At 39.5% G+C, this 13,990-nt stretch overlaps 1 protein-coding gene across 10 annotated transcripts in view; it reads left to right on the plus strand.

Moving 5' to 3' along the window:
* Trpm3 (transient receptor potential cation channel, subfamily M, member 3) overlaps nucleotides 1-13,990 on the plus strand; it is a 526,019-nt gene that overhangs the window by 336,078 nt on the left and 175,951 nt on the right. For all 10 annotated transcript variants that reach the window (XM_005388528.1, XM_005388530.1, XM_005388531.1 and 7 more), the window contains one exon: nucleotides 1,958-2,081. In XM_005388528.1, coding sequence (XP_005388585.1) covers nucleotides 1,958-2,081 — 124 coding nt within the window. The remainder of the gene's footprint in view (nucleotides 1-1,957; nucleotides 2,082-13,990) is intronic.

The following is a 13,990-nucleotide window of genomic DNA, read 5'->3' on the forward strand; positions in this document are numbered from 1 at the left end:
ACCTGCTTCTATCTTCTTCAAACTAGGCCTATTCATAGTTTCATCTGCTTTTACTCAACCCCACTACTTCTAACCCACCCAACGTTCACTCATTCTTCAAGTCTAAAACAGCACTTTTCAGAGGAGTCTCCCTAGATTGTCTGTCACAAGCTTCTCTACTTCTTTACCACTGACAGTCACAGCTGAATTGCTGGTGCATGTCTTTCTCCTACACTGGCATGTAACTTGGTGATGGCTTGGAATGCATATATCTCATCTATTCCTGTATCGTCAGTACATACCACGGTGTCTGGCACTAAGACATCCACCATACATATTTTGAATAAATGAACAAGTGAATGAATGAATGGTTTCAGGCTGGTCTATGGCCAAGGGCAAAGTCGTCCAGAATAACTTAGATAATCTTAAGATTTGGCATCTTCTTTTTGTTAATGTGTATATTTTTCATAAAGATCTTCCTGGAAAAAGAGGGGCGGCAAGGCGACCAAGTCCTCCACCCAACTGAGTGACCTTCAGGATTCTTGTCAAAGTGTTATAAGAAATGCCATCCTCTTCAAAGTAGGGTCAACATAATATGTATCTTGTGGATTCAAGTGAATCGCGTACAACCTGGAGCACAGGAGGCACCCAGTATGAAGACATTCTCAAATCTCTCATCTTGCTTTCTTGCAAGCAATAAAATCCATCTTGATTTAATGCTGAAAGAAATCTCACAGCCATCTGCTCGAGTAGCTACAGCAATGAAGTAGCAATGGTGTGGTGTACATGGCACAAATACAGACAACATGGTGCCCTGGCAGGAGCACTGGACAGGGGATCAGAAAAACTAGGTTTGGATTCTGATGGTGCCACTTATTTGCTGTGTGCGCCTAAGCATTTGGCTTTTTTTGGCTAACATGCCCTGCCTGTGAAACTGGACAATATTGCCTGTAAGCAGCAAATGAAATAATAATATACTATTTTATCTAGGAGTCACTGATACTTCAATCATGAAAGCAATATAGAAATTGTAAAGTATTAGGCAAATTATGGTAATTTTGCCACTGTTCCTTGAGAACAGTTTTAGCCTCTTAATTTTGAGCAGGATCTATTAGGAATAAAATGAGTTCTCATTGCCTGCCATCTTATGCTAGTTAGGGAACCTTTTCTTACCAGGCTAGTGAGAAAGGAATTGAGAATTAGTTGTGAGTGATCCATATTCAAGACATAATTGTGATTGTTGAATATGATGCACTTGCATGCTTTTATCCACCCTTTATAGCATAAAATCTATCTTTTAATGAAGTAGCCAGTATGATTCCTCAAGGATCAGAATTTTGTTTATTGTACTAGAGCAAATCCTTGACATAAGTAGTGATAATCCGAATCATCAACCAGATAGGCAACCACCTACATGGAACTTCAGAGAAAGCATAACTAATTTGCATATTGATGCTCAGAAATCCATTCGCCTTCTTTCCACAAATAGAAATGAGAACTACAATTTACAGAGAAATGATACAGTAAATTCTTACCAAGAGGCAAATGATTAATTGAAGGCATTTTTTGAAAACAATCTAAGGAAGAGGACATTAAACACAAGGCATATAAAAGGAGAAAAAAAAGAACTAAGGCAATCTTCTACTGTGTTACATTCTGAGATATTTAAATGTACTTTAAAAAGTCACAGTTGAAAATAGCTATTGTGAGAAAAATAGAGGAAGAAGCAACTCTTATCTAAAATAAATCCTCAATGTTTTCTTGAGTTCCATAATATTTCTATTGCACACTAGAGTGGCTAAAGTATACAATACTGTACTGAATATTTCAAAAATATTAGAAAAGACTATTTTTCTATACTGTGCCCCTTTACCTATGTACAGTTAGGTTACAATTAAAAGTAAACCGAGAAAGGAGAAAAGAAATGTGTACTAAACAGGAGCTGGGTTGACCTGTTTGACATTTCTTTTCATTGCAGACTTATAAATGAATCTCTGAGGGACCAGCTATTGGTGACTATACAGAAGACCTTCACATACACCAGAACCCAAGCCCAGCATCTGTTCATCATCCTGATGGAGTGCATGAAGAAGAAGGAATTGGTATGTTATCCCCCTGGGTACAGAGCCCTCTTCACACTCCCATCTGTTGTCTTGAGTCACGCACCGTCTCTTTTTTCTGGGCAAGTGTATAAACCTCCTCAGGCTTGATTGGCTTCAGTAGTCTCCCCTCCTAAATAGCTAAGCCATAGCTTTTTCTGCTTTGGATTTAGTGCATGTGTGAAGCAGGGTTTTAGCATCATTTCCTTATGGAGCTCTTCTAAATACTTCTGATTGCCATAACCAAATGAAAGGGGAGGAGAAAAATCGATTTTCCCGTGGGAAATGCTTTGAGTAGATCCCCTTATGTTTGGGGTTCACTGTGCTTGTGAATAGTGAGTCACTGATGTGCTTTGTGTCAGTTGTCTTCAGTGATGCATATCCAGAATAACAAGCTAATTTGCACAGATGGAAAAGAGAAACATACCCAAGAAGTCCTACAAGTGTGTGTGCAGTGTCTGAAGTGCCTTTGGGTGACTGCTGGAACATTTCTTACGTCAGAGCAAACTGTCTTAGAAATGTGGTATCATAGGGACCCTCTATTAGGGTGAACAGAAATAACAGGAGGTAATATTGAATAAGCACTCACTATACACCAGGCAGGCAGCTAAATAAATTATTACATGTATTGGTTCATGTGATCTTGCAACTACCCGGATGAGAGAGATGTAGGTATCACGCTCAATTTCCTCATGCTTAGTAAACAAGAAATAGGACACAAACCTAGTGGTATTTAATCTCTGTGAGAAGTATTCAAAAAATTGTCTTTTGGAAGCCAGTGTATTGAATTGCCCACTCTGCGTAGATTCCCATCAGGCCTCAGCAAGCAGAAACTATTTCCAAAGGTCTTGTGAGCCCATCCAGTGACATAACTGACGAACTATTAAAAAAAATTTACAAAGCATTGATTATATTAAGCAAGATAGGTCTTTGAAAGCATCCACACAGCCTTTGCGAGAAGCCTTCCAGCAGCTTCCAGGTTTGGAATGACAGGAGAGCCAAAAGGGACACCACCAAGCCTGGAAAATCCAGGCAGCCAAGTACTCAGCCTGGCCACCATGCACAGCGAGGCCAGTGAGCACCTAGGCTGCAGAGTCAGGACCGCTGTCCTCCAGAGGGCCCACACCACCCCTGAGAGTACTGCGCATGTGCTGTTCCTACCAGCTCGAAGGTGCTGAGCCCAATGTTTCGGCTCACACACTTCCTCCGCTGAGTTGCCTGAAACTTGAACTTCCAGGAATCACAATAGGGATTTTTTCCTGTGGTCTGAGCATTTTTCCAACGCTGAAGCCTAAAGTAACCATGAAAACTTACTAGAATTAAACATTTTGGCAGTCACACATTTCCTAGAAAGGCAGTTCTAGTACAAGTCTAAAAACAAGTTCAAGCTCATAAAACCAAAAGATGCTGAGTGAGTTTTTCCAGGTATTTTCTGGGATTATTCTACTGTATTCTGCCTGATCACTGGCAGATCCATGAATTATGGGCCCTGATTAAAAGGTCAACTGCGCTGTAATCCAATTTATGTATTATAGGGAAGGGGAAGCAACCCTAGCTTCAAGCCAAGAAAATGCCTTCTGAACAAGAAGTTATCTTTCCATATCTGGACAGAAATATTAGGAATTTTGAAGTCATAATTACAATTAAAATAATTTCCACTTATGATAGACTATATGCACAGACTGTACTGTGTTGCAAATCAAATTGAAATGAGGTAGGCATTTTCTTCTCCTTTTGTGGAAGCAAAGAGGAACTGAGGCACACCTCACTTAAAGTCAGGCTGGGGATGCACACAGAGCTTGGGAAAACCAGCAAGGGCTGACTGCTGCAGGGTATTACCCCGTCAGCAGGCTGTACCCATGATGCACAAAGGAGAAAGCATTGCATGATGGGATCCTCCTCTTTCATGTAGCCTTTAGATGTCCTTTGATTCCTCTTCCAAACTACATGGGCTATAATATTCTGAGGCCTGGGCTGGGGATTTAGCTCAGCGGCAAAGCGCCTGCCTGGCAAGTGCAAGGTCGTGAGTTCGGTTCCTGGTACCGAAGAAAAACCAAAAAAAAAATAAATAAATAATAAATATTCTGAGGCCAATCTAACCTTTGCCAAGTTCAGCTAAGAGATTTGGTCCTAGAGCTTCTGTGACATCTTCCTCTTGCCAGCACCCAATTAACTCACATAAAAAGAGTTGCACCAGGGATGCATATATAGTTTGTAGACTGTGTGCCTCAGGGCAGTGTAGCCTTATGGAAAATAGATCTGTGGCATTCTGGTAGGTGAGGCAGCCCCACTTGACATTATCATGTGGATCTACTACCATACTTTCTATTCACTACATGAAGTTCTTGAAGAAATTTATTTATCCTCTGATTATTCAAAATTTCTGACCTCTTAAGAAGACATAGTCGAAGCTAGGTGTGGTGGCACACACCTGTAATCCGAGCACTTGGGAGGCTGAGGCAGGAGGACTGTTAAGAGTTCAACACCAGCCTGGGCTACAAAGTGAGCTAAAGACCAGCCTGAATGACCCTGTCTCAAAAAGACAAAAAAAAAAAAAAACAAGAAGATATATCCCCTAGAAACCAACCTGTGAGATAATTCTAGCAGTTTTTGTGTTTTCTTTTTGAAAATAAAACTGTCCATAGTAGTGTACCAATATGAGAACAAATTTAAGGGATCAGAACCTAGTGTTCCTGTATCCTCCTTCTTCCTTAACCATTATCTGGCCATAAAGAAGATCGAGACCGGGAAAGGAAGACTCCATGCCCAGCCACACCTTGACCCTAATCCTGTAAGCAGAAACCACAATCCCTTCCTTTCCAGAGAGCAGTGTGAGCTTCTTCTCTCTGTTACTCTCAGAGTGCCTGTCCACCTGCCCTCTAAGCTCCTGCACCAGCCTTCCCCCCACCACCACTGTGAGCCCACAAGCCCTGGATGGAGACAAAAAACTCACACTTGATACCCTGGAGTGAAGGAGGACTGGCTGGACCCAGCCCTGCAAGCCCCATGGTACGCACAGTGTCCAATAAGTCATGGCGGCCTAGAGCAGCAGTGCAGCTTCTAGTTCACCACCTTCCATGCTCAAGCTAATGATGCTCAGTGTCCTGTCCTCCCTGCCAGCTGCTGGACCTTTAGGAATCCCACGCTGTCCATCTTCTCACTGCTTCTCATTCACACTTGGGGATCATGTCTTTCCTCAACACTAATGCTGCTCCCAAATCCAAGGCTTTACAATCCACTCCTCCCTCCGAATACAGCCACCCCCCCGCCACTACTACTTCATTTGTACCGAATCTGCGCCTGGATGTCGCGCTCTACATTATCCAAGGTCAAATGTCTAAGCAATCTGTGTGAAAGTATGCTGAAAGTTTTCATTTCCCCATGGCTTGGGAGTCCATGCTGTGGAATGTGTATGGTCTGCTCCCCTCTGCAGACCTTGCTTCTAGGTGCCCAGTGTGTCTCCGTATCACTCCCAGTCTGAGCACTTTGGTTCTAATTCATCTAGAATGCTGGGCAATTCTTGTATGTGTCTTCAGTTGATAGGCACTCCTGCTCCCTACGAATGTATTCTTTTCAAATTTTAAATCACACCTACTTCCCCTTATTTCTGCTTCACATTTTAAATCCTAACCCTGTGTTAGTTGGCTTCTTTCAGTTTAGGGCTATTTCTTCACCATTTTTGCCACTTCCTTTGGTAAACAGAAATTCTCATATTTAATGTAGTTAAATTTATCAGACTTTTTGCACTGAATTTTTTATCTCTTATTTAATACATACCTATCTAAATATTACAAAGATATTCTATATTTTCTTCCAGAAAAATACACAGTTTAAGCTTCACATTAACATACAATCCGTCTAGAATTGACTTTTTGCATATGAGATGAGGTAGAAGCCCACATTCATGACTAACTGGCCTGAATCATTTACTGAATGGTCAATTCCTCATATTACATATACCAAGTCTGTCACAAATCAAGATTCTGTTTACACACATCTTCTGACATTCCTAGTCAGTATAGTTTTATAAGCCCTAACGTATGATAGGGAAAGTCACTCTCCTTGTTATTTCCTCTAGTTTGCCAGTTATTTTAACCCTTTACTCTTACATAAATTTTAAGTCAACTTGTCAAATCACACACACGTACAATTAGGGTTAGGACTGGAAATGAACTGAACTTAAAAGATTCATTCCCCTCGTGCTGAACACAAAATCAAGGACCGTAAATTGAAGCTTTCCCTTTCTTCTCCTCCATTCCACTATGAGGTAATCTTGATCCAAGCTTTTCTCCTTCTCTGTGGTACCAGATGAAATGGTACCCATCTTTTTCTGAGATTCTCCAGCATAAGCTTCTCAGTCGTGCCGTCACTTCACGCTTCCTGTGGGAGCTTACCATGAAAACTGTACATATTCTGAGCAGGAACCCTCCTCAGCATGCCCTCTGCACTGGGTTCAGCCTTTACCTTCCACCTGCTTGCCCTTCAGCTTTCATTTCTTCTCCTTACCTTTCCATAAATACAAATGGAAGCTTTGTTCCCAGCCCATTTTTCCTTTGTGTCATATTTTCAAAGAATTTAAAATCTACTTCCATAGCAAAGCACATGAACCTCTCCTTGAAACCTGTCAACTTTTCCTGTATATATTTTGAGGCTGTGTTACTAGGCTTATAAACTTTTTAAAACACCTGTATGTTATAGTGAGTTATTTTTCTATTATTCAGCAAACTTGCTTATTCCTGACAATGCCTCTGCCTTGCATTTCAGTTCTTCTGATGTTGATATACTTACATCAGCTTCTTTCAGTTCATACCTTCCTGGAAAAGAAACTTGCCTTGCTTTTTACTTTTTCATTTCCAATGTTTCTATATGTTAGGAGTTAACTGAGATTCTTGAAAAAGATATACAGCTTTGGTTTTATGTCATATTAGAAGTTTATTTTTAATGAGTTTATTCTATTTGCATGTATTATATGCTATTTGTCCTGAATAACATTTTGGGTTTTTTTTTTACATTTTATTCATTCATCAAGATAGTCTCACTTTCTGAGACTCATTTAAATATATTTCCTACAGTACCCTTTATTTCTGAGTAATAGCATATCCTCCTGTTGGCTTTACCAATGATCACTTTTGGAAATTATTCGCAGAACTGTATCTCTGACCCACCTCCACCGCTATTATTGCAACACAGAGCTGGATGTCTCACTTAGTTATCCCATTGTTCCTTTAAGGTTTACATGTCCAGAAACAAGTCAACCTCTCCATCCCCACACCTGAACGCCTCTCATCCCCACACCACCATGATGCTGCCCCTTCTGATTCTTTTCATTCCTCCAGTCTGGAGAACACTGGCTCTTTCCTTTACCTTACCACACTGCCACCCCAGCCAGTCATTGCAAGCTACCTTGATTTTCTTTTGGCAGTGTCTTGTCTATTTGCCTCCTCTACCTTGATTCCAGGATCCACCATTCCTTTTCCTTCACTGGGGTTAGCGTGATCGGCTGCTATCTGGTCTCAAGATGGGAAACCTTGTTCTCCTCCACACTTTCTATACAGTGGTCTAGGGTTCATCTTTGGGAGCCTGGGGTGATTTTTGTCACCCCCTTGCTTCCAGGATGCCTTTTAGAACTTCCTTTTGCTACTAACATTCAAATTATTTAACATAGCTTTCAAAGCCCTTCATAATCTGAATGCAGTCTAATTTCATTCCCACTTTTTGTTACTTCATTTTACCATTTTGTTCAACAAACAATTCAGGCTTTCTGAATTCCTGGTTTCCTTAATTTGAAAAGTCATTCTGTTTAAATGCAACTGCAAGCATCCAACTGTGGCATCTCATAATTATTTACTCTGCTTTCAACAGAAAAAAATGCATTTATAATTCTACAGTTGCCTGATAGCTTATGTCTGAGCTGCTCATTGGTGGAAGTTGTCCCTCAGCATTGCCCACATAGGGTCCCTGACACTTATTACTGCACATGTGTGACCTCTGTAGGATTAGTTGTTGTAATGATCTGGAATGAACAGCATTTTAAATGAGATACCTGGTGGTAGCTGGCAAAGAAAAGAAAGGAGAGCTTTCAATACTCATCAATTCTCTATTTAGAGCAAGTAGATTTTGTTCTTCATCCTTCTTACACAAATGAAATATTCATATGCCATATTTTTCCTTGTACAGGTAAAATGTGAGCCCGTATTTAATTATGTTGGAAGATTAAACTTAAAACACCAAAAATCTTGTACTCATGTCTCCAAGATGATTTGTTAGTGTTACCTAATTAGAAAATACAGGAAAATGTCTTGAGTTGCAATTCTTTTTACCTCAGAGTCTGAAGCTCTTTATAATTTTCCTACCTAATGGTATGGGTAGTGGCAGATTACTACAACAATCATAACAACCATGCTGTTATTAACCCTACCTTATACTTTCCAAAACAAGGTAGTTATCCCATAGTTTATTTTGGCTATTGTATAGTGTATATGCGGAATTTATTGGAATGTATTCAAGGTCACAACCTCAATGTAAAAGTCCCATTCTAATCACAATTTGTGACAAAATTAAGATCTTAATCTCTCACTTCTTGGGGGCTTCTATAATCTACTTCAGAGCCTTATGGGATGGTAACATGGGCTTCTACTTACTTCCCTATAGCTGGTTCTCAATTGCAATGATGATTCTAAAGTCAAGAAGCAAACAATGAGACAAGGGTATTAAGTAGGTCTATCCAGTCCCTCAACTCAGAATGCAAAGAAAAGAAAAGAAACTGATTATTCCTTAAACTTCATCACTAAAGAGGTTCCAAGGACGTACTCTCTTGGTTCACTTGGATGGCAAAATATCATAAACTGAGTAGCTTATAAACACAAATTTATTGTCCAAATTTCTGAAAGCTGTGAAGGGCAAGATCAAGGTGACAGCAGCTCTGGGGTTGGTGTCTCATAACGTGTTACGGGTTCTCATAACGTGTGTCTCGTTGCTGTGTTCTACTGAAGTAGAGAGGGCAATCAAGGTCCTTCAGGCCTCTTTATGAGAACACAAAACTCACTCATGGGGGGAAGCCTTCATGACCTAATCACTGTCCAAAAGCCTCCTCTCCTGGCATGATCACCTTGGTGATTAACATTCACTTTATGAATGGGGGCCCCAAATATTCAGGCCCCAGTAATCATACAGACATCCCCAGTAGAAATGGAAAAGAGGTTGTTTGGGGCACTTATGGGGACTTAGTGCCTATGTTTACTTAGACAGTGGACCTACAAGCTGAGAAGTTAAACTTATGGGCTCAATCACTGTTCTACCCTAACAGCTGGAGCTTTAGCACCTCGTGTCTCATGGATAGAGTACCGTAAAGCAAGGAAAAGTCAAGAACATATGAAATATGTTCCTGGAATACATGGAAGCAAAGATACTAGGGCATTGCTTCTGCATCCTTTCTAGAAAGTTCTCTGTAGCAATTGACACTGTCAACTTCCTTTCTTCCTAAACTTACTTTCCATGGATTCTATGTTAGACTCAATTTTATATTTCTGTGTCCCTGCTTACAATGTAGTTTTCTCTTTTCATAGCCAGTTCATTTTCTTGTCTCTTCTCCATAAACAGATGTTTATAAAGATCAATTTTAGATTCTTTTTATTCACTATGACTTCTGTTATCACGTTGAGACAATCCTCAAATGCACAGATACCTGGTCCCAACCTGCCTCCAAGCTCCTGCATTTCCAAATTCCATACTCTCACATCCCCTCAATTTTCCTTGCCTAAGACTGAGTTGCTATTCTATATACAACCAGCCTCCCTTAATCAAGTACCATCCTCTCAAGCCCACCCCATATGTTGGCAAACCTTTCTGTAAAGGAGAAGATAGTAATATTTTAAATTTTGTGTGCCAGACACACTCCTTATACTAATGGTGGTAAACCTCCAGCACACATGCCACAGTGGTCTATTTGTACTGTTGAAAATTCAAAGTCACCATCACTGCATTTGTTTTTAAACAATCCTTTAAAATGTAAAAAGCTATTCTGAACTTACTAGACACAGGAAAACAGACCATGATCAGAATGTGACCCACAGGTAGAGATATGCTAGCCCCTTGCTATAGTAATACCAGATGCTTCTTACTGAAACAGCCAATTACATCACTCACGTGAACATAAAGTATAACGCTTGGCCTCCAGTACCAATCTTAAATTCCACTGCCCACCAAACTGATGTCTTTGTATTTATTTCCTACTTTCCCAAACTGTTCAAGCTTAGGGCATTCTCTTTAGCTATACCCAACTGCATGTACCTGCAGATGCACAGTCCCGCCCCCATACACACATCTGAAATGTACCTGTCTCCTTTACATGAAACCCCTGTTGTATTTATCACCTACACTTTCAGTTGTTCATGTAAATCTATAGCTTTCCATGTAAGCTCTCAAGAGTTGAATCTGAGTCTGAATCACAGATCATTCTCTCCCGCGCTCACTCATGCCTAATTGTGCTTAGTACCATAGCATATGCATATCAGACACTCATTAAATCTTCACTTAATGGATGACTGAGTGAATGAATAAATTGAGATGAATATACATTTAAAGGAGTGATACATATTCAGTATCCATAAATTCTGTTTAAATTGCTACTAACAGTAGCATCTCTCCTTAGGGAGTTATAGATTTAGTTTATGGACTTAAGATTTGATTCAAGCCCAGATGTTTATATCACTGGGCTTCTGGGAAGGAATCTAATCTGATAATTATGAGGAGCTAGCTCTAGATGCAGACATATGACTTAGCCTGAGTTCCTAGGATCCTCAGCTTTAAACAGTTACAACAATACTCACTGTAGCTGGGCATGGTGGCACACTCCTGCAATCGTGGCACTCAGAAGGCTGAGGTAAGAGGATCATCATGAGTTTGAGACCAGCCTGGGCTACAAAGTGAGCTCAAGGCCAGTCTGAATTACATAGCAAGACCCTGTCTCAAAAAGACTGAAAAAAAAAATCAATACTCACTGTCATAGGATTGGCCATATTTGAAGTTTCCTTATTTTCTGGGCTAGACTATGTCTTGAATTTAACCCCAGTAATGCAAACATAAGTATAACAAAAGAATTAAGACTGAGTTCATGGTTTCATATGTCCTATATCCCCCACCAAATGTAAGGCTAAGAAGTATCCAGAATATTACATGGCTTCCCATTTTCTGAATAATGACCCAAGACTCCAGAGAGTGGATAAATCTCCCCAAGACACTGGAAAATGAAGGCAGCTCTCTATCTTTGTATAGATCCATAAAAGCCAAGCAAGCAAAACACCTAAATAAAGGAATTTCTTCCTCTTTTGTAAGTAGACATTCTATATTTGAGAAAGGACCCCAAAATTCAAGATGTTTCTTGCTTAGAAAAATAGATGCTGTCAGACTCTTAATATTACAAGCAAGGGGCAGTTAGCGTTACCTGGCAGACTGGATTTTCAGCACCAGGTAGAAGATATTCTGTATCCTCCACCCTAGAATTCTGGGGAGTTAAGCATTGAAACATGTGTAAAGAATCTCAGCAAAGTGTATGGTTCCCTAGAAAGCCTCTGGAGTTGCTAATTACCATTACAGTTATTGTATGAGTAACTACAGGAACTAATCCGAATGTAAACACAGTTGTCTCATTTTTCCCTTGCATCACTTCTACTCCTAGTTAAAACTGTCAGTGAGCCATACTATGACAGCAGAGACGTGCTGTTCTATCTTCAACTCCCATCTTTCCTTCTTCCTCTTCTACAAGACTGCAGGGTAGAGGAAACACTGTACCTGTATCCTCCCAGGTGATAAGAAAGGAGAAGGTCGATACCTTCTTTAGAAGAAAATCAAAACAATAACTGAATAACAAAGACATACAGAATGGCCATGGCTAGCGACCTGACCATGGCTCACTATGAAAAATTTCGGTCACCTCTATTGCATAAAGTAGTTATTTGGAGATAACTGGAGTATGACTAAAATTAACTCTCAGATTTCTCCAAATTTCACGTAATTTCTGAAACACATTTCAATAATACATCTATGCAGCTATAACTTGACGATGTGGCATTGTTCATTATTTAACAGTGTTTCCCTTGTAATGTAATGCATCAAAGAAGTCTAATTACTTTATCTCTTTCAGACAGTCCAGGGGCCCTCTGGAATGTCCCAGTTAGTTCAAAGTCAAAAGACTAAATCTAGAACTTGATTTTTGGAAAGTTTGTCAAAACAAAAATATAAAACTCTTGATCAAAAGGAAATCACAGGTCCTGTGAAGTAATCATTTAACCAAAAAGATAACCAAAATGACAAAGATTTCAAAGCAAAATACAAAAAGTCACACAGTATAGGAAAAGTCCCTACCCTTCAATAGAGAACATTCAGTTTTCTTCAGTGATCAAAAGACCTAACAAGAGCAAATGAATTCTTCTAGCAAACTTTGTTAGTTCAACATAATATTCTAATTTTGCACATACTTTTATGCTAATGTTCCATTCTTAGAAAAACTTCTAATCCCTTTCTAATTTTAGTCACCCTGATCACATATAAAAGCCTTTTTACAAGAGTCATACTCCATAAACCTATCTACAATCTTCTCAACTATTCAGTTTTATCTATCATTATTTCCTTCAATCTAAAGCAACCTTTGAGCAATCTCCAAACTGGAAAAACATTCATCTTTTCCTCAACAGTAACAATCATATTGTTCACACCCTATAGCTTCACTTATCAAAAGGTCTTTTCTTCCTCATATGCAGAGATCTTTTTTAATATTAATTACCATAAATTAGAATTTTTAAACTCCTAATAACTTTACTTTCTGATGAAAAACTAGGAAGCAAGCAATTTTCAACTTGCATCTGCGTTTTGTACATGAACACCATTTAACTTATTATCAAGTATTAAAGCAAGACTGGAGATTTGTCTTGATACCAGGTAAATGGCAATAAAAATGGCTGGCATGAAGCTTTCAATTGAACCATTCACCTACTTATAGATATTAATACCAGCAATAGTGAGTAGACAGTCCTTTTTTTCATAGTACCTAACACAATTACTAATCTGTATTATACTGTGTTAAGTATGTCTTCATTTCTCCTCTGATACTCTATGAGGGAAGCAGCCCCCTCTAACATGGCAGTCATATCCTCCACCTCAGCCTAGTAGACACGTAGGAGGTAATCAAACACCTACTAAACAAATATACTCATTAGTGTTTTTAAACTAATCAAGACATATTTCACATTTTCTCAGCAAAAGCAACGAACGGCTGTTTTCTTTGAGGAGGAAGCTCTACTTAAGTGGACCGCCCCAGTCATGAAAGGTAACCAGAGTCTCCCAACATGCAGGCTTGTGGTTACCACACTCTCTTCCTCTGGCGCAGGATAAAATCAGAACGCCTGAGGAACAAGTTTGAGGATTATCACTAAAAACACCACAGACAGTTTATACGTCTCTACTGCTTAACTCACCACAACAAAACTCCAAGACGTGGAGCCACTGAAAAAGAATCTTGAAACTATAAGTTCATCCACAGATTTCCATCCAATTTATATTCATCCAGTTCACTCTTTCTTAACAGGTATGCTTGAATTATTCATCAAAGAAAGCTAAATATTCAGGGACTTCAGGAAATGCCCCCCCAAAATTATATTGCTATAGTATATTGATTATGGCACTTGAAAAACAGCAAACTGCAAGGCTAAATTCCCCTCATTTATTTACAGACAGGGCCTCCACAGGAACTCAAGCATTATCAGTCCCTTGCAAATTAAGTCTTCCTCATGAGTTAAAAGTAGAAGGGAACTTTTCACCACATCCAGAGGGACCTTGTTACAAATTCTCTTTTCTTCTAGGGGCCTATCCATCTTTCCCCCAAATCACTGACTGAAGATCTACCTTTTCCTCATCCC

This window comes from Chinchilla lanigera, unplaced genomic scaffold (assembly GCF_000276665.1).
Source record: "Chinchilla lanigera isolate Chin_1 unplaced genomic scaffold, ChiLan1.0 scaffold00033, whole genome shotgun sequence".
Classification (NCBI taxonomy): Eukaryota; Metazoa; Chordata; class Mammalia; order Rodentia; family Chinchillidae; genus Chinchilla; species Chinchilla lanigera.